This window comes from Papio anubis, chromosome 1 (genome assembly GCF_008728515.1).
Source record: "Papio anubis isolate 15944 chromosome 1, Panubis1.0, whole genome shotgun sequence".
In the NCBI taxonomy this organism is placed as follows: Eukaryota; Metazoa; Chordata; class Mammalia; order Primates; family Cercopithecidae; genus Papio; species Papio anubis.
The window spans coordinates 55545922-55573747 of NC_044976.1; the positions used below are offsets into that span (position 1 = coordinate 55545922).

Genomic DNA, 27826 nt, shown 5'->3' on the forward strand with positions numbered 1-27826 from the left:
TCTGTTTGACATTAAAATAGATCTAGGGCAGCCATGGGCCAGTGGAAGCCCTGAACATTGAATGTAATACGCAAAGAGTATGGGGTGGTCTAGAGAGGAGAGATTGTAGAGAAAAGAAAGGCAAAATTTAAAAAATAGGAAAAAGAAGAGGACACTCCCTGCTTCCTGTTTTGTGAGCATCAAAAAATGACTCAAATCTGTCCAGAGCAATGTTCAAGTATAGGCTTTTACAAATAATTTATAGGGAGATCTCATGGCTCACTTCTCTTTGGGTTTCAGATCTCTTCATTCGCAAATGCGTGGGTTAGTTCATGCCTAAGGGAGCTTCCATCCCTGACATCCTATGACTGGATAATTCTGAATCATGGATATTTTACTGTCTACATGGCAAAACTAGCATCTTTGGTACATAGCATCTTGGGCTCCAATATCAGGGCCAGACGATTAGCATTTCATTGTAAGCTGACATAGTCATTGTTTCCTTGTTCCTCCCTTCTCTCTCTTTCATTCTATCGATCCCTGAATGTCTTCCCTTTTACCTTCAATGACCAGTTAGCATCTCTGTCATATGCCAGGGTCTCCTATGCCAGGCCTTGCCGATACAACAATAAATGAGCCAGGGTACCTTGTGTGGAGCTTGTAGTCTGATGGGAGTGTGAGTCAACTCATTATGACACAGATGATCATGTGCTAGGATACAGTAAGCAGAAGATGAAGTAGGGACATCATAAAAGGCTTTCTTAATTCTGCTTAGAGGACATAGAAAGACTGTATAAGAGATAGGACAATATAGCCAATAATGTAATATTATTTAACACCTTGGGCTTTTTACTTTACTCTGCACTATTCTAAGTCTTAGAAGACTAAATTAATCTTTCACCAACCCTAAGACATAGGTACATTTATTATCTCCATCTTATGGATGAGTAAACAGAGACACACACACATTAAGAAAAACTACTTTAAACTACCGTATGACCCAGAAATCCTACTACTGCGTACATATCTAAAGCAATGAAATCAGTGTATTGAAGAGATACCTGCACTCCCATGTTCACTGTAGCATTATTCATAATAGACAAGAAATGGAATCAACTTAAGTGTGGTATCGGCGAACAAATACATAAAGAAAATGTGGTATATATATGCAATGAAATACTATCAAGCCACAAAAAAGAAAATCCTGTCATTTGGAGAACATGGATGAGCCTGGGGGACATTATATTAAGTGAAATAAGCCAGGAACAGAAAGACAAATATTACGTGATCTCATTTATACACTGAATTCATAAAAGCAGAGAGTTGAATGGTGGTTATCAGAGGGAGGGTTGGGTGGGGAGATTGGAGAGATATTAGTAAAAAGATACAAAATTTTGGTTAACTAGAAATAATTTCATCTTTCCCTTAGTCTAGTTGCATTTCTGGAAAATTCAGTATTATGTATATGGGTAAAAATACTTTGTTTATGTGCTAAATAGAGTTAGCTTTTTTAAATTCACATAATTACCAACAGGTTTTTCATCTACATGAATGTCTAGAAAGACATTAGAAAGTCATATAGCATAGGAAAATATCTTTTGCTGTATGCGTCTGCCCTGAATATTGCAGATTATTTAGCAGCCTTGGCTTTTAACAATTAAATTTCTGCATTACCAACCCCTCTGCAAAAAGTTGTGACTACCAAACTGCCTACATACATTTCCTAACCACTCCTTAGAGACACAGAACCATCAAGTTGAGAATCTCTGAAACAAAAGAAAGAAAATAAGCTTGGGTATTAAAGAGTTCTAATTTGAATTCAATTTCTTTCGGGTGACCAGAGTGGAGCCTGGGGGTCAAATGACCAGGGTGGAACTTCATGAAGTCATTTAACCTACCTGTACCTTAGTTGATCCTTCTATAAAAGGGGGATAATAAAAAATTCCAAGAACTGTTGGATGTTAAATGAGACAGATCCATGAAAGCCTGCTCTAAACCACACTGTCATGTTTACAGGCTAGCCCTTATCCCCAGTCTTGTGAGAGTCCTGTGCACTGTCTCACTGTCCAGGATGACAGCAACATCCCAGATACTTCTGGGTCCTAGAGACCACCAGGTCCCAGTGTGATGCTCTACAGCCTCCTCAGCTTTTTCCTAACTTCTTCCCTGGGACATTTCCCTTTCTCAACCTCATTTGCTCTCTCCAAACCTTGCTCAAAACATCCAGTTTGAACTGAAAGGAGAACAGACTTGTTTTTGATGAGGCACAAATAAGGTGACATCTGGTTTTCACTGAGGAATAAATTATTAAATCAGCCCTGAAATTTAAGTGCAGTTACTGTATTTAAAACACAATTACCTATCTATTTTGAGGGACAATATTGAATCCTGGGCCACTCTCACCTCCTACCTGTTACGTTTTAGTCATTTTGTGTACATTTGCTGATTCTTAATCATGAAGTCATTTTAGTTTTTGCGTAGTAAGTCTTACCGGGCACCAGCTATGTGTGAGTCATTGTGCTAGCTAGATAGACAATAGTGATCAACACAAAGATGAGGCCTTATTTATCTCTGTATTTATACAGGTACCCAATAATTATTTCCTGAGTGAATGCACATATATATCTTTCTCTTCCATATATCTGTGCCTTTAGAAATACTGTTTTCTCTTCCCTTACTTAATTATTCTGGTCCTCTCCAACTCATTCCTCCACTGCCAAGTCAGTGAAATTTTTCAGGAACATTCTTGGCAAAGTTAAACCCCAGTCTATGAACACGGACAACTCTGTTCACACTTGTATCTGTATCACACAATGACTCACACATAGCTGGTGCCCGGTAATACTTACTACATAAAAAATGAAATAACATCGTGATTAAGAATCAGCAAATGTGCACAAAATAACTAAGGCATAGCAGGTAGGAGGTGGGAGTAGCCCAGGATCTTGGCAGCTGTTAGTTCTCTTTGTGAGTCTGGGTTCACTAATGAACTATGCGCATCTCAGGGGCAAGGAGAGTGACCAATTCATCTTCAAATCCTCAGGAAACAGGGCTGTACATGGCATAGAGTAGGCATCTAATATGTTATAAGTTGAGTATCCCATATCCAAAAATTTGAAATCTAAAATTCTCCCAAGTCCAAAACTTTTTGAGACCTGACATGATGCTCAAAGGAAATGCTCACTGGAGCATTTCAGATTTTGGATTTTTGGATTTAGGATGCTCAACTGTTAAGTATATATAATACAAATATTCCAACATCTGAAAAACTCTAAAATTTGAAACACTTCTGGTCCCAAGCATTTCAGATAAGGGATACTCAACCTGTACTGCCTAATCATATATGGGTTATACTGTCAACATTCTGTCTATCCAAGACAAACTACGGATGAAGCAGTCCCAGTTGTAACTCCACCCCTTTTGTCTTCACTCAGGAAAGCTCAGGAAAGAATGAAAGTGAGTAACAGTGACAATAAGACAGAGATAATAGGGAATCTGCTCTAATATAGATCAAAGCATAAAATGATTTTATAAAATCATTTATAAAATTTGGTATGCTATTATTAGTAACACCTCACTAGTATCAGAGATTCTGGACCAAGCTACCAAGCTCTGCCATTTGTTAGCTGTGTGAGTTAAATTATATGGACCCTGGCTTTCCCATTTGCAAAATGGTGATAATAATAGCATCTACTTCACAGAATTGCCGTAGCATACTTAGATTGTTGCGTCTAATAGCTCTAAGTAAGTGTTGGCTCATTCAAATGAATAAGCAAAATTCACATGTGTCTGTGGCAACAAGGATGTTGCAACATCTTGAAAAGTTGATGCAGGCCACTGCCCTTCATCCTAAGAAACAGACTTACTTGTAGGGTCCTGCAGTGTGTATCATTTTTTATGATATAAAGTCATAATAATTATATGGATTGAAATGGTGACTGGAGAGAGAAGAGAGTCAGTGAGGTTCACTAGAAAGTCTTGGAGTTGAAAAGTCTCTTCTGAGTCAACAGCCAGGTCAGGGACACTCACAGAATCTCACTGTCCTTATCTGCAAAATGAAGATGACATAACTCCTTCCTTGTCATCCATCCATCTGGTCTACAGACCTAGTAACATCATGATATATTAGCAATATCTAGGTATCTAAATGTATGAACAGCTTTCACTATTGATTTATTCCCTGCAACAAGCTAATAATAAAACAAAATTTACTCACATAAGGATTAGGATCAGGAGTTCTTTGAAATTCAAGACAGGGTGTAAATTGCTGCAAAGGGTCTCTTTAATTGGGATCAAAACATTTTTGACAGCTTTTGGATTTTAGCTATTGTCACGTTCCGCAAATGTTTCTTTTCTTGGTTTTAAAAAAAAGTGCAGTCAAGCTCGAGCAAAAAAACTGCAGATGAGATAAACAACTAAGACTGTCATTCCAAATGATAAAGACCCAGTTTTCCATTTCTTTGATATGGAAAAAAAACCCCTTCATTTACAACCCATGCTGCACATTGAGTCAGCCCCCTGCTGGGCAATGACTAAGGTTTAGTAAACTGTTCTGCTCATAATCTCCAATGGAGGTTTTTCAAATAAAAAGCATCAATAGATATGACTGTGAGAGAAAACATAATCTTAAAATTAGTCTCTGGATTCAACTTAGATGTGACTTTGTTCAGCACTTTATCTTCTACTTGACTTTCTTCAACAATATTTCATCAGATGGTTGGTGCTTGAATACCCCCAGCGACGGTGAACTCTCTCACACAAAAGGCAGTCCATTTAACTGCTGACTGATAGAAAAGCCTTCTTACTGATAAACAGAAACCACCTCCTAAAACTTCTATCAATTAGTCCTGGTTCCATTCCTTGAGGTCACACAGAGCAAGTCAGCTCCTCTTCCTACTTGACAATTCATATAAAGACTGTTAATGTTAGGCACGGTGGCTCACACCTGTAATCTGAACACTTTTGGGAGGCCAAGGGGAGGTGGATCACCTGAGGTCGAAGTTCAAGACCAGCCTGGCCAACATGGTGAAACCCTGTCTTTACTAAAATACAAGATAAATTAGCAGGGTGTGCTAGCGCACACCTGTAGACCCAGTTACTTGGGAGGCTGAGGTAGGAGAATTACTTGAACCTGAGAGGCGGAGGTTGCAGTGAACCAAGATCGCACCACTGCACTCCAGCCTGGGTGACAAAGTGAGACTCCATCTCAAAAACAAACAAACCAACAACAACAAAAAACAAAACAAAAAAAGAAAAACTATTAATATGGGGTACCCTGACCCTTATCTTCTTTACTTCAGATTGAAACATATTCAGTCCTTTTAACCATTTTTTAGGACCTTTGTTAAGGCATATTAACAAGCTAAGATTGCCAGATGCTACAGAAGTCTAATGTTAATCTAACAAAACTGGGGTAGACTAAGTGAGACAGAAAACATTCAACTCTACTTCCTCCCTAATTCTCCACTAGGGATCTAACATGTCCTCTACAAAGCTAAATGGCTTTGGGCGGAAATGATTTTACTGTTGTTCTCTTTGTGTCCAGCTAAAGAATCAAAAATAGTGCTACAAGGTTTGGTGGTATCTTTCTTTGGGGACAGTTTAGCCACATTTGAGTAAGGATGAAGATAAAAGTAAAGAACATAAACTACCCTAATTAGTTAAAATCAAGGTAATTAGGACTTCAATGATCTGGGCACAGCCTATTTGATGATGGGGTCCGTGATAAAACAGCAAAGCCCAAAACATGACCCTCAGACAAGATAAAACACCAGATACCCTTTACCTCTGTCCTTGTCCCTTTGATTACACAAAGCAAGTGTCATGGTAATGGAAGAGACTAGAGATGATATCACCTATTGGGGCATATAAATCATTGTGAAAGTATCTCTCAGTTGGGCTTGATCCACATTACTAGGCTCCCATAAAGAATGCTGGAGGACTAGAAGCCCAGAGTTCACCATATTCTGTGTTCCCAAAGATCATATGAGCCACATCTGTGTCAAGAAGTCTTGGTTCAGCGTAGTTTCCAGGTCCCCAGTTGCCTGGATCCTCCTCATAAGAATATGTTTCCATTTGTCTATATCCAATTTAAAATGTGGAGTTCAGAACTGAGCACGGGTCTCCAAACTATGGTCTTTACAGAACACAGAACCCACCTCCCCAGGGTTTTGAAGCTATATTTTTATGAAGGCAGATAAAGCTTATATTAGGCTTGCAATCCTGTCGAATTCAAGCCCTTTTACTACCAACGCTTGTGCCTTCATCCTAAACTCCCTTCTACTAAGGCGTCCCCAGATAGGCCCACCTTCTATAATACAGAGGAAAATTGCATTGATTTTTTATTCAGGTTGACTTGAGGTGAAATCCCAGTTCTGCTTCCTACATGCTGGGTTGTATTGTAAAATATTTTTAAATTGTCTGTATATGATGTTTTGACATCTTAAGAAATCTTTCTGACTGGGGAGAGACTGTTTCTCAATTCTTAGACATAATAAAGGACCCAGCCAGGAGCATGTCTTTGATATGCAAACTAACCAATCCAGAGTCATCCCTCCTCTGCCTGGTTCATACACCCCAGAAAGCAATATTCCTCTGCCTCCACTATCTTGGGGCAGAGGGGGATCACCCCTACAGCTTAGAGCCAGACAAAATGATTCGAACTAGCCAATCACTCGCTGTGACCTGCCTTGCCTTGGATTGCCAATCCCGATAAAGGAGTGGCCTTAGGTCTCCCCCTTCTGCTCCTTGTCTTTTGCCTCCTGACCACCCTGGTGTCTTTCCCATGTGGCTCTGTGTGGTGTGCTGTGCTCTAGTCTCTAGGACCTGTGAGTATAACAAACTGTTTGTTTGTTTGTTTGTTTCCAGAGGCTCTCCAATGTCTCCTCTTATGGCTGCACCTGACTGACCAAAGAAAATGTTGTACATATACACCATGGAGTACTATGCAGTCATAAAAAGGAATGAGACCACATCTTTTGTGGGAATGTAGATGGAGTTGGAGGCCATTATCCCTAACAAACTAATACAGGAACAGAAAGCCAAATACCACATGTTCTCACTTATAAACAGGAGCAAAATGATGAGAACTCACGGGCACATAGGCGGGAACAATAGACATTGGAGCCTAGTTGAGAGTGGAGGGTTGAAGGACAGAGAGGAAGAGAAAAAATAACTATTGGGTACTAGGCTTAGTACCTAGCTGACAGAATAATCTGTACAACAAACCCTGTGACATGAGTTTACCTATAGAACAAACCTGCACATGTGCCCCTGAACTAATTAAAAAAGAAAAAGAATACAAAACATGGGTGAACTTAGAAAAGATTTATCTTGAGAGATAATAGGCATCGTTGCTAAACAAAAGGACTCAGGGGCCAGACTGCCTAGGTTCTAATCCTGCCTCTGTCACCCCTTACAGCCAGCAAGTTATGTAAACTTTTCCGTCCTTGCTATCTTCAACTATAAAATGAGAATAATAGTACCATCTACCTCCTAGGGTTGTTGTGAGGATTAAATGACCTGGTACTTATAAAGGGCTTGCCACAATGCCTGGCACATAATATATACTTGATAAAGTAGCTATTAGTATCACCTCATAGGAATGTTGCGAGAATGAAACTGAATAATGTATGTAAACTAACACGCGTCTAGTATATAGGAGGTACTCCATAATGAGAGTTACACCTAGCTATTTTTTATTGTGGTAAAATACATAACATACAAAGTACCATTTTAACTATTTTTCAGCGTGCAGTTCAGTGGCATTAAATACATTCACATTTCTGTGCAACCATCACCACATTCATCTCCAAAAGATTCCATCTTCCCAAATTGAAACCTCATGCCTACTAAATAATAACACTTCATTTTTTTCTTTTCCCTGGTCTCTGGCAATCACCATTCTACTTTCTGTCTTTATGACTGTGACTATGTTAAGTAATCCATATAAATGATATCATACCATATTTGTCTTTTGTGTCTGGCTTAATTCACTCAGCATAATGTCTTCAAGGCTCATACACATTGTAGCACATGTGAGAATTTTCTTTCATTTGAGAGCTCCATAGAATTTCACTGTCTGTATATACAACATTTTGTATTCATCCATCTACAGGCATGGGTCGCTTCTACCTTTTGGCTACTGAAAGTAATGCTGTTATGATCAGGGGTGTACAGATATCCATTCTATTACTAGTTATTCAGGAGTAATTTTTCTATAGCTTTTTTTCCTGAAGAAAATCCATTTTTACATTTAAACTATCATCTTACTACCCTTATGTTATCTTCACACTAGCCAGAACAAGGAAGAGAAAATAATAATGCAAAATGACCAAGGTCATGTAACTCAGATGGTTAAGTATTATTTATGAAGTGCTTGATAAATTACCTTTGTGAAGTTCATGGTAGGTGATATACATGGAGGTGTTTTATAAGCTGTAAAACACTGAATAAATATAAGGAAAAAGACATCTATTTGACTCTTGTTCTCTTGGAAAACGGATCATAGAAGGTTTTTCTATTTTCCTCTTACCACCAATGAACAGGACTGACAGTGTCAGGAGAGCTCTGGGGATGAATCTGGGAGTTAATTGCAGCTGTAAGGTTGATGAAAACACAAACCACATCTTTGGTGGGTTCAACAAATATATCAGCCCTTAAATTTCCTGGTCGTGCAGTGATAGATTTCTTTTTTTAAGATTGAGAACTCCATTTATTCTTTTTGATTACAGCAATTGCAAGGTGCTCCAGGTTAAACTCAAGAGAGTCTGGATGCTTTGACCGAGTCAAAAGATGTACACGTATCTCCCTCTAGGACGCATGTCATTAAAGTTGCCAACACACAAAGAAATTTAACTTAAACTGTCACATTACACATTGATCTTCAAAGCTCATCAATCTCCCATCAGATTACCAGGATAGTGGGACACTTTTATCACCATTACACTATAAGAAACACAGTGCAGTCACACTGTGGCCAAGTCAGCATACAGACCTGCTTTGATGGATGATCAGAGTTGATCAAGTTTGTCAGTTGCTTTATGTGTTTGTACGCTTGTTTTAGATTTCTTCCCAGAGAGTAGAGGCTTTTAAGGGCACATGTGTCAATGGATTCAATTTCACAAAGCCATGTGATTGCTTTACTTACCCCTGTCTTCTCATCAAAGATTTTGATTCCTCCAAAGGAGATGGTTAAAAAGATTTTCTGTTTGTGTTCTCCTTTGGAACGAGCGCCAGCAACAACGCCCTGTTGACAGGAAGAACATGGTTTTTACTTTAGTGTTTTCATTTGAAAATTCTCTCTGGTCCCAAAGGCACGTCAGATATCATCAACCAATGCCACCAATCATACACACTGCTTTTCTTTCGCACTTCCACATTTCTCTACTCAATGCGCTCACATCTTCTTGGTGTTTTAGGGTCATGCTCATCCTAGTGCTTCTAACACATTGTATAGAGAAATGTTTGAATGTTCACTCACTTAACTAATCGAACTTTATAGAATGGTGTCTAGATGCTCAGCTCAGAATTGGGGGTCCCAAGACAGACACAATATGGTTTTCATATTAATGTCTTTTGTGGGTTTTATATTAGATATGGTTTTAACCTTTTAAATAAAGGTGAGCCACTAAGTATATTCCTACATATAATTTTATTTTTTATAATTCTGGAAAAAGTTTTCATATGAATCAATTTTAGATAATAGAAAGAAAATAAAAACAAATGCTAGACTGTCCATTTTGCTGGAAAAATGTGATCACTATAGTTAAATGCCTATTGATTGCAATTTTTATCCAAAGACATTTTGTGTTTACCATTACCCTTGTTCCTCTCATTCTCACATTCATCAAAAAAAAAAAAAAAAAAAAAAACCTGTTTCCTTACTGTCTCAAACGTTTTATAAGCCAAAGATATGTCTATGAATCAGTGAGAAGGTAAGCTTCACAAAATGTTGGGGTGTTACTTTGTTCACCGCTTTATCTCTCGTGCTTAGGACAGTCCCCGGAGGGCAGGAGGTGCTTAGCAAATAATTGCTAAGTGAATATGTGCTATCCAGAGTCGCCTAGAGTTGATATGATTCAAGTTAAAAATAAAGACACTTGCTTTTCAAATTAGATTCTGTGTTGGCCAGTTGCAGGAAAGCATGGGCTCCATACTAGGGTACAACTCAGGGGATAAAGACCTTTCAAGGGATCTACACTCTCAGGGGCTGTTGCTGACCATGCATTAGGGGCCTTGAGGCTTCCAGCTTACTGCCAGCCTCTAAAGATGGCAAGATTAAGCCCAACTCTCAGCAGTTATGGTTCTGGGTTTTTAGAAGAAGAAAGGTCTAAAATAATATTGATTTCATATTTCCAGGAGATAAAACTACTATGTGCTATTCTCAGCATCAGTTTTGGGGAATGGTTGGTGTTAGAGAGCAGTAGATATGACCAGAGGTATGAGGAAGGCACATTCTTTTGAGGATGTTTGATTATCTTCACCTTGGGTATTGGAAACATTCTGTGGAATAAGAATATCTAAGTCATACTCCTGGTTCTGTATAATCTTGGACAAATTAACCTCTTAGCTTTACTTTCTTAAGTGTAAATACATCATTTTTTTGCATGGTTGAGAGAATTAAATAAACATTTACGTAAAGTACCTAGCACAATGCCTGGTATACTGAAGAAATGTAATAAAAATGAATTTCTTCTAGAAAATACATGAATGTCCATTACAGTTTGTGTTCCAGTTCCTGTTTATAGACACCTACTAGGAGGAAATTCCCTCTTTCATACATCACCCATTCATTCTCAAGCACGTCTTGCAGACTCACAGACATGCAGAATGTATAGCAGCACAGAAAACCTTAAAACTAATAGATCCAAGTTTCTCAAAAGACAGATGAGAAAAATGATGAATTGAAAGGTAGTAGACCATCCTGAGACGGCACAGGGAATTGGTCAAAGAGCTGAGACTACAACTCAGCTCTCCTAACACTTGGTGCTGGGACCAGTGATTATCCTTTACATGTGTCTTATTTCTAGGGAGTTTAAGTCTCTCTCCCTACAACCCCCTTCCAATCTTCCTCTTTCAGCTCTTCAGAGCTGCTCCATATTGACATAAGACTGCTCCTCCAGCGACTGCTCTCTAAAAAGGTTAGAGTAACCCTTAACTCACATACAAAGCAGAGTTCTCTGTCTCTTCAATCCCTCCCCACATTCAGTGGTTTCTAGATTGCTCAGTGTGCTCCTTGTTTTCCCATGAATTTACTGTGGGATGCTTTTAAGGAACATGCAGAAATGGCCAAAGTACGTCTTTGGAATCCCAGGGGTAACTCCTAATTTCTGTTTAATGCCACCTTCTCTGACCCTCTTAGCCAACAGAGCATACCCTTTATGCCAGATTGCATCTCCTTTGTTTTCCCTGCTTCACTTTCCTCCTGGAAGTTACCACCATCTGACATTTCACAAATTCATTCGTTGATTGTCTGCCTTTGCCTAATAGAACAAAAGCTCAACTGTGCATGGAACTTTTTTTATTTGGTTTGTGCCTAGGGCTGAGAATGCAGCCTAGTGTAAAGCAGGAACTCAAAGAGAAGGAAAGTGACTTTCCCTCACTTGCCTTTTAAATCTGTGTTCTCGGATGGATTTGGACTAAAATAATACATATTACTATCCCTTCACACCCCAACCTTCAATCTCAGATATTCAGGATACATACAAATCAGAAAAACAATTAGCCCCTTGCTGGGGGCTGAATGTGTTCCCTCAAATGCATGTGTTGAATCTTAATTGCCAGTGTGATAGTACTGGGAGATGATTAAGTGATAAGGGTAGAACACTCATAGAGGGGATTAGGGTTCTTATAAAAAGGCTTCAGAGAATGGGTTCATTCCCCTTTCTGCCCTTCTGTTTTGAGGATACAGCATGCATCCCCTTTGGAGGATGCAGTAACAGGCACGATCTTGGGAACAGAGAGATCAGGGTCCTCACTGGACGCCCAACCTGCTGGCCCCTTTATCATAGACTTCCCAGCATCAGAACTGTGAGAAAATAAATTTGTTTTTTATAAATTACCCAGTCTCAGGCATTTTGTTAGAGCAGCACAAATAGACTAAGATGTACCTCCTAAAGGAAAGTACTGGAAGGGCTGTCAAAGGGGAGGAGACTGTCTCCTTCTGGCTTTATTCCTTCTTCCTTTAGGTGAGAAGAGCACAGGACAGGTTGGGGAAAGGGCTACACCTTTGGTCAGGAAGAGAAGTTTCAATGTCTCTATCTCCAAAACAGTCCTAACAGCTCCTAGCTCACAGATTTCCTGGAATATCAAAAAGCAATAATTCCTGGCACATAGTAGTACTGATTAGATACTAAGGCCCCCTTTGCTTGTTGGTATCAAGTAGCTACCAAAGAATTCCACTGGTAGAACACGGCTGTAGGTAAAGAAGGATGGAAAAAGCCAACATACATGTTCCAGGAGCATTTCCACTTGGGGCTGCTGATGGTGACTTTACATGACAAATGAAAAAGAGAAGGACAATCCATAAGGTGCTATCTTTGGGGAAAGAAAAGTCCCATCTTAGCAAGCATGTTTTTCTTGTGAGACAGGACTCTGGGTCAAGCTCTGAAAAACTGCACTCAGTCTAGAGTGGGCCTGCTGCAAGACAGTACCTTCAGGACACTGACGGGCTCATCTCCTCACAAAACTATTCATGGCCACTGCGCAGAACTAACAGAAGCTCAGGAGACAGCTCTGGTTAGGGAGTCAAAAGATGTGGATATAGGTCCTGTTATGGACTCTGTGCCTGATATTAGCCACTTGACCTAGTAAGTCACCACTGGAAATCTGGAAACCAGAGAGTCAAACATTTTCTTGGATGCCTATGCTAGAGGTTCTTTTACCTATCATATAATTTAGTCAATATCACAATCCTGGGAAGTAAGAATTACCTCCCTCATTTTACAGATGAGGAAACATAAGGCCAGGGGATCAAATGACCTCCTAGAACCTAAAGAGACTAATAAGTCATAGAACTGAAAGTCAAACAGCGATCTTTCTGATTCTCAAGGTAGGAATCCTTCTACTACAATCTTCTCTTCTCTAAGAGCCCCTTTTTGAGAAACAGGTTTTTAAAAAATGACCATGTAATGATGCATGCTACAGATATGTCCAAAAGTTTATGAAAATAGCTAGGTAGAACCAACAGCTTCCAAACTTAATGGTGAAGAGGAACCCAAAAATGAGAATAATATTCACATTTCTCACCTCATAAGAGTGTGGGGACACTTAAGCAAACTATGCATCTACTGCACTTGGCACAGTGTGCAGGGAGGGCTCAGTAAATAACAGTTATTCTTTCGAGAGCTAATATGATATGATTAAGCAATACCACGTGCTAGGCACTGTGTGAAATGATTGACACAGGCATCCTCAAGGGAGTCATAAGTAAGCAGCATCTCAATGGAGGAAGTTACATATAAAGAAAAGGTCAGGCATGACAAGCAAGAGTCACAGGCTGCCCTGTCCAGCCCAGGCGTTGCTGTGAGAATCAGATGTATGATGTACATGACAGGGCTCTGAGAACATTCACACAGCACGGTACATGCACCCAACGTTATGACTGTGCTCTCCAGGGAACATGTAAAGCATATGTGTAAATGCAGCAGGCTTCAGGCATGAATTCTGAAAACCTTAGAATGCTATTCCAGAAAGCCCCATGTAATAAGCCTAGTCTCCATTCTCCACTCTCAGTTCTAGGTAGTTACCAGGTATATGAACCAAAGGGAAAAAATTCATTCTAAGTTTCATTTTTTTCCCAGTTAAAAAGGGGAGTACAAGTATCTTTCTCTGTCTCGTTTTTGCCCAGAGACTGATTCCTACAGACTAGAACTGCATCCTCTGATCTCCTGAGCTTCCTTCTCCATGGCTCCAGTTGTGTTCCACCAATGCAAGGCACAGGCAGGAGATCAGCGGGTGGAAGGAGAGAGAGGTCAGGGCATTGGTCCCCATTCCCTTATCATCCTTCATTTGCATCTCTGGTAGTAGCTATATTTTGTGTGGTGAGAAAGGCAGACTTTCTTATCAATTCTGCTCTTCCTGTGCTCCAGTAAATATATATCTTCCTAGGAGTGGCAATAGCTTCCCACTGTTGCTAGATTCTGAGTACCTCACCACCCCTCATTTGCTACCTTAAATTTACCCACCCGTTGGAAGTTGCTCCTTCATTAAAGTACCGTCATCTGATCTTTCCAGGGTAGATTTTGGTTCTTTCAGGACTCTGACTGACATACTTAAGGTTCTGCACCTAGCTCTCTAGGCACTGTCTTTGGAGACCTCATCCTTTTCCTTAACTTTAATTGCCACCATTTTGTTTCTGAAAGCTGACTAGTTTAGAAGTTAATGATGTGTGATGTGACTACTGGGTAGTAGCTTACTGGTAGGAGCTTAAGACCTAGTTTGGGAACTACAATAAATTAAATGCAAATACAAAACAGAATACAATTAAGGGCAAAACTGTGTCTTGTCAAACACAGGCTCTCTTGGTATCTGGGTTAGAATTCATTTTATCATAGATTAAATGAAGGCTGTGAGGCAAATACTTTAACTTCTCTGACCCTCAGATTTCTTCTTCACAAAACAGGGAAGCTAATACGTATCTCATATGATCAAAAGATATAATATATGTGAAAACACTTTGTGGATTGTAAATTAAAATATTACGATGTCAACAAATGATAATGATGATGATGATCATGATGCTCTGTTGGTAGACACGCAATGGGTCACTCATATTCATTATATGAATCCCCTCTCAATCCCCTACAATCCAAGAGAAAACTCTCTAATGCAAGAACATGCACCAGCTTCAGAGAGTCTAGCAAAGGCAACAGAATTTTTTATTTCTCATATGGCCTAACGTGAGTAAGTGGGCCTTTTTGCAAGGGTAAGAGGCATTTTGTACATCTCTCTGACTTTCCTGGGCAGATGGCCAAATAGAGAATTGATCATTTATGTTTCTGTGTTTCCTAAAGAAAAACCACTGGGAGCTGAAATGTCAACATTCTTCTCAGCAACCTGCAAATAATGAAACACAACTGTCTGGAAATCAAGGACCCCTCAAAAAGTTCAGCACAGCTGACAGGAGTATGTTATAGTAGGACAAACTCTCAGGGCTTTGGGGACCTCATGGTTATGAGAGGTGACAGATGGAGCACTTCACTGCAGGACACACACACACACACACACACACACACACACACACACACACGGTTGGCAGCCATTGCTAGGCCTAGTCCAGCTAGCTTAGGCTAATGTTAATACTGAGTGAGAATGTTCAGGGAGCAGAGGCCAACTCCTGACTCACACCCACTTAGGCCTCAGGTTTCCAAGAAGGCGGCTGGCCAATGAAGTGCTCTGTGACTGAACCTGGTGAATGGTCATCTCCCAGATGCTGGGAGCATGAGCTCCTTTCTCCTCCTCAGCAGACTTGTGGCTCTGGATGAGAACCAGATCTCTGCATTTTCTTCATGCCTTTTAATTAAGATTTGTTAGAGCAAATCTCCATTTGCCAGACTTCATATTCACTGAGGAGGGACTTCAGCAATAATCAAGATCTTGGCCCTTATCCTCATCTTTGACTAGGGTCCCCTTGGGATGGAAGGTGTGGCTCTATCTGATTGGAGAGTTTGAAGCAGCGGCTGAACACACAAAAATCAATCTCTTCTGGGGCTCTCTTTGTAATTTGCCTGCGGATAGACAGATTGCATTCTCGTCTGATCTTATGCACGAGTCACGGGTCCTACTCTGGGCAAGGGCAGAGGGTGGGAAAACAGGGGGATCTGCAGTTGTCCAACACCCCTGCAAACCAAGTGGAATAGCTCATCTCATTCAAGGATGCTCACTGTGACTGTGTATCTAAGTCACATCCTCCAGGCCAGGATTTATCAGGCAGAAAGATGGAGTTTGGAATTCTTCCTGTCCAACTCTTGTCTATTAATCACTCAGCTCTGAACCTGGGAGAAGAAAACTCATCATCGGACTACCGTAAAATTGTATAAAATTGCTTAATTATTGAAAAAAAAAAGATGCATTAACTTATTCCAAGGTGATTGCAAAATCATGGTTTTGATGTCTTTTATGCCTTTTTCTAGTATACTTTATAGTAAATACATAACTATTAAAATAAAGTTTGTTTATATAACAGCTTAACAAATAAAAAGAAGATATATAAATGAATATCCAGTGTAGAAAATTAAGAGTTTAAAAACTCATGATTCTTAGAGCCATACTATGGGGAAACTTAGCATCTGATATGTATGCTAACCTACTAAAAAATTTGTATAGCATAAACAAAAATAATAACTGTGATTTACTCAGCATCTATGAAAGTAAAGGTGATGCAGATTTTATCACATTTTACATTTATGCATTTTACAGGTTTTAATACTTTTACACACCTAACAAGCTTTTTTTTCTTTTCTTCCTTTTACATTTGAAAATATTTCATTGACAAAGTTATATCTTCATGGGCTATTTGAAGATATATATATATGTATATACGCTCATATATACTATTAGATGAAGGAGAAAAAGTCCTAGGACAGGAAACTGTATAAATTATAATTCCAATTTTATTACATATATGTGTATAATTCATATACTATATATGAAAAACCACAAAAAGAACTTGCAAATTATACACAAAAATGTTGACACTGATTGGCTTTGTGGGATTGTGGATTATTTCAGTTTTCTTCCTTATATTTTTCTGTATTTTCAAAATATTTCATAATGCACATAAGTGAACTCTGTAATCAGAAAAATAAATTAAATATGTTTGAAATACATATGATATTTGTAGACTTCTTGCTAAATCATTTATTTTTTTCAATGTTTTATAACTTTTTTAAAAGAAACAATATATGGACATCAGAATCTGAGAAAAGTGTTAGTTTTGTATACTCTTAAGGCTGTTTAATAAAATTTAATAATTTATTTTGTATATTAAAAAAATTTCTAATTTCTGGCTGGGCGCAGTGGCTCACGTCTGTAATCCCAGCACTTTGGGAGGCCGAGGTGGATGGATCACAAGGTCAGGAGTTTGAGACCAGCCTGACCAACATGGTGAAATCCCATCTCTACTAAAAACACAAAAATTAGCCAGGCCTAGTAGTGTACGCCTGTAATCCCAGCTACTCAGGAGGTTGAGGCAGGAGAATTTCTTGAACCCGGGGGGCGGAGGTTGCAGTGAGCTGAGATTGCACCACTGCACTCCAGCCTAGGTGACAGAGCGAGACTCCTTCTCAAAAAAAAAAAGAAAAAAAAAAATTCTAATTTCTTTCTTCGATTCCTCAGAGAAAAGGCTTCTTTATAACATTTAAAATCAGAAATCTCTTCATGATATCTCCAAATCCCAAAATATAATTACATTTTACTTTAAGGATATTATTTTAAAGTGTTTGGGGTACATTAGTAGAGATGATAAGAATGAATAAAATCAACTTTTATCTTAACATCTCTTACCATATGGCAAAAATACATATTATTTATTCAAAAATAAAAAAGGTGGCAAAATTCATAAAATGTGGGGGATAAAAAATGTGATAATTTTGTAATTTTATTTTTTCAGGAGTTGCAAAATGAAAATAAAATGGAATAAAATGTGATACACTCAAAAATTGTAAAACTGGGCCTACCAAAATATTTCCACATAGTAGGTGCTCAATAAACATTTGCTGAATGATTGAAATCTCTTCCCAGTGAAAAAATATGGTGATTCAACAGTGAGCCAAGTAATTTACCAATAAATGAATAAAGTTATTTACGATTATGATGGTAATTCTTTTCCTCATTCACATTCAACACAAAGTATTTAAAAGAAAACGTTTGCATAGCACCTTCAGTTTCATCATGGAATCCTGACATAACTTGTCTCCCCGAGCTGCGGAAACTTCATCAATCCCGATCAATTTGGCTTTGTACCGGACCCCTTCACCTTTAAACCTCTTTATCAAAGTGGCTTCACTGCGATCCTGACCTAAAAAGAGAAAAAGCAGATTCAAATATGTAGTTGTGCAGACCCCAGTGGCTTTGAGTATCCACAATTCCAAGATCCGCTGTCTGGTTTCATATACATTCCCAGAAAGTCAAATCACTGGACCCAGGAGAAAAGAATAGTAGTATCCCTAGATGCACATTCTGACTCCATCCATTTAAGTCCTGAGACAAATTACTTCTCCTTTCTGAGACTCAGTTTTCTCAGGTAGGGAAAAATAAGTTAAAAATAACCACCCCAACAGGGTATTATGATAAATCAGATAACATGTGTGAAGCATGTAATTCAGGGTTTGATAAACAAGAGATATTCAACAAATGATAATATTCACCCACTAAGAGTTCATGTCTGAAACTGTTGTTAGAATAATATTAGCACCGAGTCTCTGGCATTGCCAACATTCAATAATAGCTTGGCCAGGGTCCAAGACCCTCTTCCCACCCAATTCCACAAGCTGTTTTACAGTGAAACTCCAGAGTAATGACCTGAGGACAATTATAAAAAAATGGTTTTATGCCATCTCTTCTGGTAAGTCATGTGTGCAGGGAAATAGGCTTCCATGCTACGTGCTATTGTGTGTCTGCCCCTTCCAACAGGCTCTCTCAATAATTATTAAGATAATATTTTGCTAAGACATATCAACCAGGAGCTCAAGCATATCTACATGAAGTGAGGACAATAAAGTTAACTCTGAACTGAGGAAGCGCTCCATGCCAGATGTTCTATAAACTTTATCCCCACTCTTCACAAGCAAACCAGTTCCATTTTCCAGATGATGAAGTTGAAGATCACAGAGTTTAGGTAGTTTGCCCAAGTAAACATAGTCTCAAATAAGATGAATACATAGGAACTCAAACCCATCACTAACCTCATCATACTTTGACTAGTCAGAGGTCTGGACACTGTACAGTTGGTTCTTAAAACCCGGAGTGTCCTATCTGTCTGCTATTCATCTCCTATAATACCATTAACTTCAATTCTTGATTTCTCCTTCATCATGTTTACCTCATTCTGTCAGAAACACAGAGCTGAGGACATTAGAGATAATTCAGCCTATTTCCCTCTATCTATAGATGTGCAAACTAAGGCCTTTCTATCTTGTGGGGTTGAGAATTATCAGAAGATATGCTTAAAATGGAAAAGCACAACATCAATCACTAACCATCATATAGTACATTTCTAATGACAAAATACAACTTTCATTTCATTCATTTATACATTCATCCCTTACCGAGCATCTCCTCTGTATCAGTGCTACTATTCACTGGCAACAGATGAATGAGACAACGTCTGTGCCCTTAGAAGCTTAAGTTTTTGTTGGCTGCAAATACAAATGTATCTGCATTACGCTAGGTGTGTAAGAAGGTTCAAGCTTTAGAATCAGACATCCTCGTTTCCAATCATGGGTCCCTCTCATAAGTCAACTAGACTGTCTGAGCCTCCCTTTTTAAAAGTGTTGGATGGGCTGGGCGCGGTGGCTCACGCCTGTAATCCCAGCACTTTGGGAGGCCGAGGCGGGCGGATCATGAGGTCAGGAGATAAAGACCATCCCGGCTAACACGGTGAAACCCCGTCTCTACTAAAAATACAAAACTTAGCCGGGCATGGTGGTGGGCGCCTGTAGTCCCAGCTACTCTGGAGGCTGAGGCAGGAGAATGGTGTGAACCCGGGAGGCAGAGCTTGCAGTGAGCCAAGATCGCACCACTGCACTCCAGCCTGGGCAACAGAGCCAGACACCATTTCAAAAAACAAACAAAAAAAAGTGTTGGATGACAATAAAGTATCTACCTTACAGCATTAGCATGAACAGTAACTTCAATGAGATAATATGTGTGAAGCATGTATTTACATGGTAAGTTTTCTACAAATGGTAGCTGTCACCACTATTTTTTTTTTTTTTTTTTTGGAAACAGTGTCTCACTTCATCACCCAGGCTGGAGTACAATGGTGCGATCACAGCTCACAGCAGCCACCACCTCCCAGGCTCAGGCAACTCTCCTACTTCAGCCTCCCAAGTAGCCGGGACAACAGGCACGTGCTGTCATACTTGGCTATTTTTTTTGTAGAGACGGGGTTTTGCCATGTTACCCAGTCTCGGACTTCTAGACTCAAGCAATCCACCATCTTGGCCTCCCAAAGTGCTAGGATTATAAGCGTGAGTATCACCACTATTATAAACCCAGTAAAAGAAGCAAGAAGAAGACACAATCCTGGGAGGGTGGGAGGCAGAGAGAAGGAATGTCTGTCCAGTCAGGCCTGGACCTATGGTCCTGACTCCCAGATTTTTTTCTTTTTTTCCCATGACACCCCTGCTGACTCCTTGTATATTAAAGCCTTTGAGTAATATTCCATAAAGCAAATATAACACATGGATGATTAGTCAGCAACTATAATCAATATAATAATTAAGCCTCAGCATTCTGTAGAGACTAGAGCTAAGAACAATGGGACATTTGCCATAATACACCTTATATCATAGCTAAACATCTCTCTTCTTCAACATATACTATTTCAGTGCATAATAACATCTCTTTCACCACTGAGACTTCCCCAAACTTTAACTGTAATAACAATGCCGGCCGGGCGCGGTGGCTCAAGCCTGTAATCCCAGCACTTTGGGAGGCCGAGACGGGCGGATCACGAGGTCAGGAGATCGAGAATATCCTGGCTAACCTTGTGAAACCACGTCTCTACTAAAAAATACAAAAAAACTAGCCAGGCGAGGTGGCGGGCGCCTATAGTCCCAGCTACTCGGGAGGCTGAGGCAGGAGAATGGCGTAAACCCGGGAGGAGGAGCTTACAGTGAGCTGAGATCCGGCCACTGCACTCCAGCCTGGGCGATAGAGCGAGACTCTGTCTCAAAAAAAACCAAAAAAAAAAAACCAAAAAAAAAAAAAAAAAAAAAAAAAAATACTATAAGCATCAACTTGTTAAGTCCAGAAAGTAATTGTAGAGGTAGGTACAATTATTCAGGTTTCATAGATGAGGCTCTACATTGAAAGTGTTAGAGGCCGTGTAACTTGTCCAAATTTACTGAGTAGAACCTGAACCTAGATTTGTCTCGTGTGAAAGCCCATGTGTGTGGTTTGCTTGTGTTCTGTGTTTTCAAGTCTGTTTGCCTAACCACCGTGATCAATTGCTTCTTTTCTACTCAACTTCCTTATAAAGCCCCATCTTTATCTTGTACCCAAACTCACCTGGCCCAAATCTGATGGTAGTCAATACATTGGCAGCATTAAAACTCCATGGAAGGATGGAGAGACAGCTTGAAAATGGAACAGATTCCAGTCATCAGTCATCTCTAAGAAAATGTCTATGAGTCAGATACAAAGACAGCCTTAAGAAACATTTGTCAGGGCACAGAACTCTGCCGAGAAAGAAGATTCATAAGAGACGGCAGAACCATAGCAGGTGAACAAGGGCAGAGATTAATAAGAAAATATTAGGCCGTTTAGAGGAAAGTAGGGAGCCCAATTTAGATTAGGACCTAGGGCCAAGCTAATTTGTATGAAGGGCACTTATGCAGTAGATAATCCAGTTTCTCATTAAATGCTTCACCATTAAAAGGGTAATTTTTCATGAGCACATCTTGAGCAAGGTCTCAGTTATATTAGTTAAGAAATAAATAACAGATATCACAGCCATAAGGCTTTAATTCTATCTGAGGCACATACAATATGAAGGTGTTAGGAATAGGATCAGTCTTCATGCATTTTAGGTCACCATGAATCCCAGCCTATGTTGCTGAAAACACCACTGACCCTCTGTTTCAAGCTGGACAAGAGAAAGACCACACGTTAAGGAAAATCACCCATATGGTCACTATTATTGAGTTTTTATACAGTTACTGTGCCAAAGGTTTCATGTGCAATTTCTCATTTAATCTTCTCATTTGCTCTTGAGTTAGGCTCCACAATGAGTCCTCTTTTACAGAAGACAACACAAACACCCAAAGTCCACAGCATAACTTGAATGTTTAAATAACAGTTATATTGAGATATAACTTACATACCGTACAATTCACCATTTCAAAGTATACAATCCAGTGGTTTTAGTTTAGTCACAGAATTGTATAACCATCACTGCTATCTAATTTTAGAACATTTTTGTCATCCCAAAAAGAAGCCCCGTACCCATTAGCTGTCACTCCCTATCTTTCCATTCCCTCTGGTGCTAAGCAACCACTGATCTCTTCCTGTCTTTATAGATTTGCCTATTCTAGACATTTTATATAGTTGTTATCTTATAATGTACAATTTTTTGGGGTTTGACTTCTTTTACTTAGCAGCATGTTCTCAAGATTCATCCATGTTATAGCATGTATCAGTAATGCTTTTTTTGCTGAATATTATTCAATTGTGTGGTTATACCACATTAGCTCATAGACCTTTGGGTTGTTTCCATTCTTTAGCTATTATGAATAATGCTTCTATGAACATTTGTATACAAGTTTTTGTGTGGCTGTCTGTATTCAATTCTCTTAAAATTATTCCTAGGAAAGGAATTGTTGCATCATATGGTAACTCTATGTTTAACTTTTTGGAGAACTGTCAAATTGTTTTTCCAAAGTGTCTGCACCATTTTACAACCCTCCTAGCAAAATATAAAGTTCCAGTTTCTTTACCAGATGTTCTTCTCAACATCTGTTATTGTCTGTCTCTTTTACTTTAACCATCCTAGTAGGTGTTAAGTGATATTTCACTGCAGCTTTGATTTGCATTTCCCTAAGGAGTAATGATGTTGAGCATCTTTTCATGTGTTTATTGTTCATTTGCATATCTTCTTTGGAGAAATATCTATTCAAATCCCAGAGCCTCTGTTTGAACCTAGGTCTTGTGTAAAATTTCATGGTCTTAACCATTAGACTATGGGGCTTCCTGTGACCTACCTCTGTGTTCTATTACAGAATTTAGCCTCTTTTATTTGTGTCACAGCTACTTGAGTTGATGTCTTATGGATAAACTGGCAGATGTCTTACTCTTAAAGACAAGTAGTTCACAAGTACACATGCCCTTCTCATGCCTTGTATCATTTAATCTTCCAAGGTTACTGAAAACCACCATCGTTATTATTTTATGGATGAAGAAACTGGAGCCCAAGAGGTAACTAAAGTTACTTCAAGTTGAGCTTGGAACAGAATCTCATCCTGTCCTACTCCAAGGCTTCAGTTCTCCCACTGAGAGGCAATAGGCCTTAATGGTCTAGAACATGAGCTCTGGATTCAGAGGACCTGAGTTCAAGTCCCAGCTCTCCCATCTACCTCCTTAGTTGTATAATCGTTGGTAAGTTCCTTCACATGTCTGCCACAGTGTCCTTATCAGTTCAGTATAGATACTAACGGGTTCTCCTAGTATTAAAGAAATGACAAATAACGCACAAGACAGTGAGTGACTGGCAAACAGTAAGAGCTTAATCAACGTTGGTCATTGTTATTTGGGTGATCATACTTTCAGTTTGTCTGCCACAGTCCCAGAAACTTTTGTACTGACACTGTTGTTACCAGCATCCCTCATTACTCTCAAAAGTATTCCAGTTTGGTTAACAGACTGTGTGGTTACCCTAATTATATGATCGTCATTTGTACACTGTCCTGCCTTAGTGTTCTTCATGCTAGGCACTTTGCTAGCTTCCAGTGGTACATGGGTGAGCAAAAAGTGTCCTCTCTCCTGCCCAGAGGAAGCCACATTTCAAAAGGCATCATATATAATTTCTCCACCCCTTAGCACTATATGACACTCACAGCTCTGGTCATATTCTGTTAAGCAATGTGTTTTCCTAAGGGGTGGAGAAACTGTATTTGGTAGGGAGATGATTAAGAAGAGCTACAGAGGAGAGATGGCATTTGAGTAAGTCCTTGTGAAAAGCAGGGGTTCAAGAGGTAGAGAAGAAGGTGAGAAGATTTCCAGATAAACAAAAAGTACAAGGATATTTGGAGAACAGTTAGTAGTTTGCTTAGACTGTTTAGTGATCCTAATTACCTTCTGGAATCACCTTGGGAATTTTTAAAAAATACCACCCCAGAGCCCAGAGTGGTGGAGTGCACCTGCAATCCCAGTACTTTGAGAGGCCAAGGAGGGAGGATTGTTTGAGCCCAGCAGTTTGAAACCAGCCTGGGCAACATAAGAAAACTGTGTCTCAAAAGAAAAAAAAAAAAACCCACCACCTCGCAGATTTTGATTAGATGGGTCTGGGGTGAGCTGGGGCCAATGAATTGTGCTTGCAGAGCACAGGACTAGAGGGCATGGCTAGAGTGATGCACTCAAAGGGCAGCCAAATCATGAAGCATCTTAGAAGCCAAGTTAAAGCCTTTGAACGTTGTTCTTTAGACCACAGGAGCTACTAATGATCCACGCTTGTTGTGATGATTAGATTAAAAAGAACATTATAGCAACATGTAGGGAAGTATAAGGCTGCAATTAACTGATTCATTCATTCCTTTATTTGATATTTATTGAGTGTCTACTGTATATGTGTTCTAAGGTCCTCCAGATACTGCAGGGAACAAAACATATAAATATCCCTGTACTCAGGGAACTTACATCCTAGTGGGAAGTCAATGGAGTTTTGCTGTAATTTTCTAAGTTAAGTGTAATGAAGAATCCCCTGTAAAAACCACAACAGCAACAACAGATTCCTAAATCCCTTCCAGTGAGATTCTGCCCCAGTGGGAGGGACCAAGTAGATGGAGTTGATTCAGATATAAGTAATCCTCAAAGATCACTAGAGAACAGCAATTTGCTTATGTAGAGAATCCCTTGTAAGATGATATTTCTTAGACTGGGGTCCTCAGAATAAAACTTTCCAAAGTTTCAATTTGGGGTTTTTTACCAGTTGTGAAGAAAAAAAAGGTATTAGTAATAATATATTTCAAAGATACTTTCATAGACTTCAACTCTGGTTTCTTAAAAACCTGAAAATTTCTTTTCTAATGTTTATTATTTATTTATTTATTTATTTTTGAGTCTCGCTCTGCCACCCAGGCTGGAGTGCAGTAGCGTGATCTCTGCTCACTGCAACCTCCACCTCCTAGGTTCAAGCGATTCTCCTGCCTCAGCCTCCCAAGTAGCTGGGGTTATAGGTGCTTGCCACCATGCCTGGCTAATTTTTGGATCTTTGGTAGAGATGAGGTTTCACCATGTTGGCCAGGCTGGTCTCGAACTCCTGACCTCAAGTGATCCGCCTGCCTCGGCCTCCCAAAGCGCTGGCATTACAGGCGTGAGCCACCGCGCCGGGCATCTTTTTCAATGTTTAGGAGGGATCTCCTTAAGTGTGAGAAATACTACTCGGTATCATTTGTGGCTGTTTGGGTGAGTGTGCCTCTGGCAGGTCAGGAGTGCCAGTGCGGTAGGAGAGGGTGCACCACCTCCTTAACACTTTCCTACTTGTCTCAGAGGAAAGCAATCCTGCACTGAACGTTTGAAGATTTCTGCTCTGATACACCTGCTTCACTTGGTTTCATAAACAAACTAATTGCCAACAACTAAGAGGGAATGCTTTATCTGGGATCCAATCCAAGGCTCTTCAAGTAATTGAATTTTCAATATAGCACTGATTCGAATTCCAAAGGAGGGAGATATGGGGGTTACGCAGCATCATAGAGTTGCCTGGAAACCAAGCCCCCTGAAAGAAAAGCAGTAACTGGCCGGAAAGAAGGAAGGAAAGAGGCCTGGATTCAGATGTAGTCTCTGTTACTGTACCTTCACCTGTGTGATGTCACTTGCCCTTGAGGTTCAATCTCCCCAGGCGCTCAATGAATGTTCATAGGGAAAAGATCGTTTTGAAAGTCTCTCAGTGATAATTGTATACAATGATATTTATGACTAGTTAATATATTTATAACTAATGTATTTATAACTAATATTTATAACTGTATGATGTACATTGGATATATCAGTTTATTGTTATAGCAATATTATGTGGTGATTGTCTACATATGTTAAATCTAGGAACAGAACTGAGTTGGTAAGTGCTAAAGCTAGGATTTGAACCCAAGTCTTCATAAATCCACAGAATGTAGGTCTCCAGTTTTATAATCACATACCACTATGAGTAAAACATTTTTGAGCCCACAACTCTAAGATAGATATATTTCTGTAAAAATTACATACATGTACTACTGATAATCTATATATTATTATTATTTTGAGACAGAGTCTCGCTCTGTCACCCAGACTGACATGCAGTGGTGTGATCTTAGCTCACTGCAATCTCTGCTTCCTGGGTTCGAGCGATTCTCATGCCTCGGCCTCCTGAATCACTGGGATTACAGGTGTGCACCACCACACCTGGCTAATTTTTGTATTTTTAGTGGACACGGTGTTTCACCATGTTGGCCAGCTGGTCTCCAACTCTTGGCTTCAAGTGATCAGCCTGCCTCGGCCTCCCTGACTGCTGGGATGACAGGCATGAGCCACATCACCCAGGCCCATATATTATTATTAAAGCTTACTTTTTCTTAGAACTTTTTGGATTAAAATCAAACATAAACAGACATCTTACATTTTTCTAATGTGCCAGCAGATTATCTTGCATAACCTGGGGAGGACCTGCATCTCACAAAGATTTTTTGCACACCTCTCTGAATGAGAAATAACAACTTGAAAAATCCTCAGGGAGTCACAGCAAACTACCAATCATAATCAGACATTTGGATTTCTAAGAATCATCCATTTTGTTCTTTTTCTTTAAATTTTTGTGGGTACATAGTAGGTATATGTATGTATGGGTACACGACATGTTTTGATACAAGCATGCAATGCATACTAATCACATCATGGAGAATGGTGTATCTATCCTTTCAAGCATTTATCCTTTGTGTTACAAACAATCCATTATGCTCTTTCAGTTATTTTAAAATGTATGATTACATTATTATTGACTATAGTCACCTTGTTGTGCTATCAAATAGTAGATCTTATTCTATTTTTTGTAGTATTAACCATCCCCACTGCAGACCCTCATTACCCTTCCCAGCCTCTAGTAACCATCCTTCTACTCTCCAGCTCTATGAATTCAATTGTTGTTTTGATTTTTAGATCCCACAAATAAGTGAGAACATGCAATGTTTGTCTTTCTGTGCCTGGTTTATTTCACTTAACCTAATGATCTCCAGTTCCATCCATGTTGTTGCAAATGACAAGAGTCTCATCCTTTTTTATGACGGAATAGTACTCCATTATGTAAATGTAACATTTTCTTTATCCATTCATGTGTTGATGGACAACAAATAAGGTTGCTTACAAATATTAGTTATTGTGAACAGTGCTGCAACAAATATGAGAGTGCAGATATCTCTTTGATATACTGATTTCCTTTCTTTTGGGTATATACCCAGCAGCGGGATTGCTGGATCATATGGTAGCTCTATTTGTCGTTTTTTGAGGAACCTCCAAACTGTTCTCCACAGTGGTTGGACTAATTTACATTCTCACCAACAGTGTACAAGGGTTTCCTTTTTTCCACATCTTTGTCAGCATTTCTTATTGCCTGTCTTTTGGATATAAGCTATTTTAACTGGGGTGAGTTGATATTTCATTGTAGTTTTGATTTTCATTTCTCTGATGATCAATGACATTGAGCACCTTTTCATATGCCTGTTTGCCATTTTAATGTCTTCTTTTGAGAAATGTCTATTCAAATCTTTGTCCAATTTTTGATCAGCTTACTAGATTTTTTCCTATAGAGTTGTTTGAGCTCCTTATACTTGTATTTAATCCCTTGTCAGGTGAGTAGTTTGCAAATATCTTCTCTCATTCTACGGATTGTGTCTTCACTTTGTTGATTGTTTCCTTTGCTGTGCAGAAGCTTTTT

The 27826-nt window shown here is 39.3% G+C and overlaps 1 protein-coding gene across 12 annotated transcripts in view; it reads right to left on the bottom strand.

The window, feature by feature from the left end:
• The window catches only part of DAB1 (DAB adaptor protein 1), a 1241370-nt gene that overhangs the window by 131173 nt on the left and 1082371 nt on the right, over positions 1–27826 (bottom strand). For 11 of the 12 annotated variants that reach the window (XM_017956763.3, XM_017956575.3, XM_021923232.2 and 8 more), the window contains 2 exons: positions 17859–17998; positions 9128–9226 (listed from right to left, as the gene is read on the bottom strand). In XM_017956763.3, coding sequence (XP_017812252.1) covers positions 9128–9226; positions 17859–17998 — 239 coding nt within the window. Of the gene's footprint in view, positions 1–9127; positions 9227–17858; positions 17999–21213; positions 24100–27826 lie in introns of those variants that run through there. The other variant, XM_021923343.2, reaches the window with a different exon arrangement.